The following is a 985-nucleotide window of genomic DNA, read 5'->3' as shown; positions in this document are numbered from 1 at the left end:
AGGCTGGTCTCGAACTCCTGAGCTCAAACAATCCACCCGCCTCGGCCTCCCAGAGTGCTAGGATTACAGGCGTGAGCCACCGCGCCCGGCCCAAGGTCTTGTTCTGATGCCTGGTCTAGAGTGCAGTGACATCAGTGTAGCTCACTGCCAACCTCAAACTCCTGGGCTCAAGCAATCCTCCTGCCTCAGCCTCCTGAGTAGCTGGGGCTACAGATGCACACCACCAAACCTGGCTAATTTTTCTATTTTTTTGTAGAGATAGAGCCTTGCTATGTTGCTCAGGTTAGTTGTGAACTCCTGCCCTCAGGTGATCCTCCCTCCTTGGCCTCCCAAAGTGCTAGGATTATAGGCATGAGCTACTGCACCTGACCTTAACTCAGATTTTTAAACCCAGTATCTTTGTAAATTGCTGTAAGCGACTAAACTAAGGAAAAGGAAGTGACTCAGTGGTCAGCAAGCAAGCAAGCAAAATGAACAAAGGTGTTTGTGTTGGACACCAGGGTAAATGTAGTTCTTCCTGCTTGCGCTACTCTTTAGACAATCCAATTTCAAAATCATACTTATAAAACCTTTCATTGCAGGGGACAAAGCATGTAACTTGATGATCTTCGACACTCGAAAAACAACTGGACAACCCAACTGCTACCTATTTTTCTGTCCCAGTGAGGAAGCCTGTCCACTGAAACCAGCAAAAGGACTTATGAGTTACAGGATAATTAGAGGTAATAAAAGCATTGCTCATTTTCTTTTGTAATTGGAAGTATTTAAGGATATGGTTTATGTGAAAGATTTTCTACAAGAGTCTAAATAAAACTACCAGAAAGGATTGCAAATATTGAGACATGCCAGAAAATCTCATGATTTGAAATTCAATTTATTAAACCAAAATCTACTTCCCAATGAAAAGCATGATGGTATTCTGTTTTGTCTCTGTTTTTCCCTCCATAGGATAATAGGCACATAGACTTTTTTTTTTTTTTTTTTT

The 985-nt window shown here is 42.1% G+C and overlaps 1 protein-coding gene across 1 annotated transcript in view; it reads left to right on the top strand.

Moving 5' to 3' along the window:
• MANSC1 (MANSC domain containing 1) overlaps nucleotides 1-985 on the top strand; it is a 20730-nt gene that overhangs the window by 13537 nt on the left and 6208 nt on the right. Inside the window, exon 2 of the mRNA XM_012655806.1 lies at nucleotides 582-722. Coding sequence (XP_012511260.1) covers nucleotides 582-722 — 141 coding nt within the window. The remainder of the gene's footprint in view (nucleotides 1-581; nucleotides 723-985) is intronic.

Source organism: Propithecus coquereli, unplaced genomic scaffold, assembly GCF_000956105.1.
Source record: "Propithecus coquereli isolate 6110/MARCELLA unplaced genomic scaffold, Pcoq_1.0 Scaffold487, whole genome shotgun sequence".
Taxonomy (NCBI): domain Eukaryota; kingdom Metazoa; phylum Chordata; class Mammalia; order Primates; family Indriidae; genus Propithecus; species Propithecus coquereli.
The sequence above is the reverse complement of the archived record's forward strand: the minus strand, read 5'-3'. Positions and strand labels throughout refer to the sequence as shown.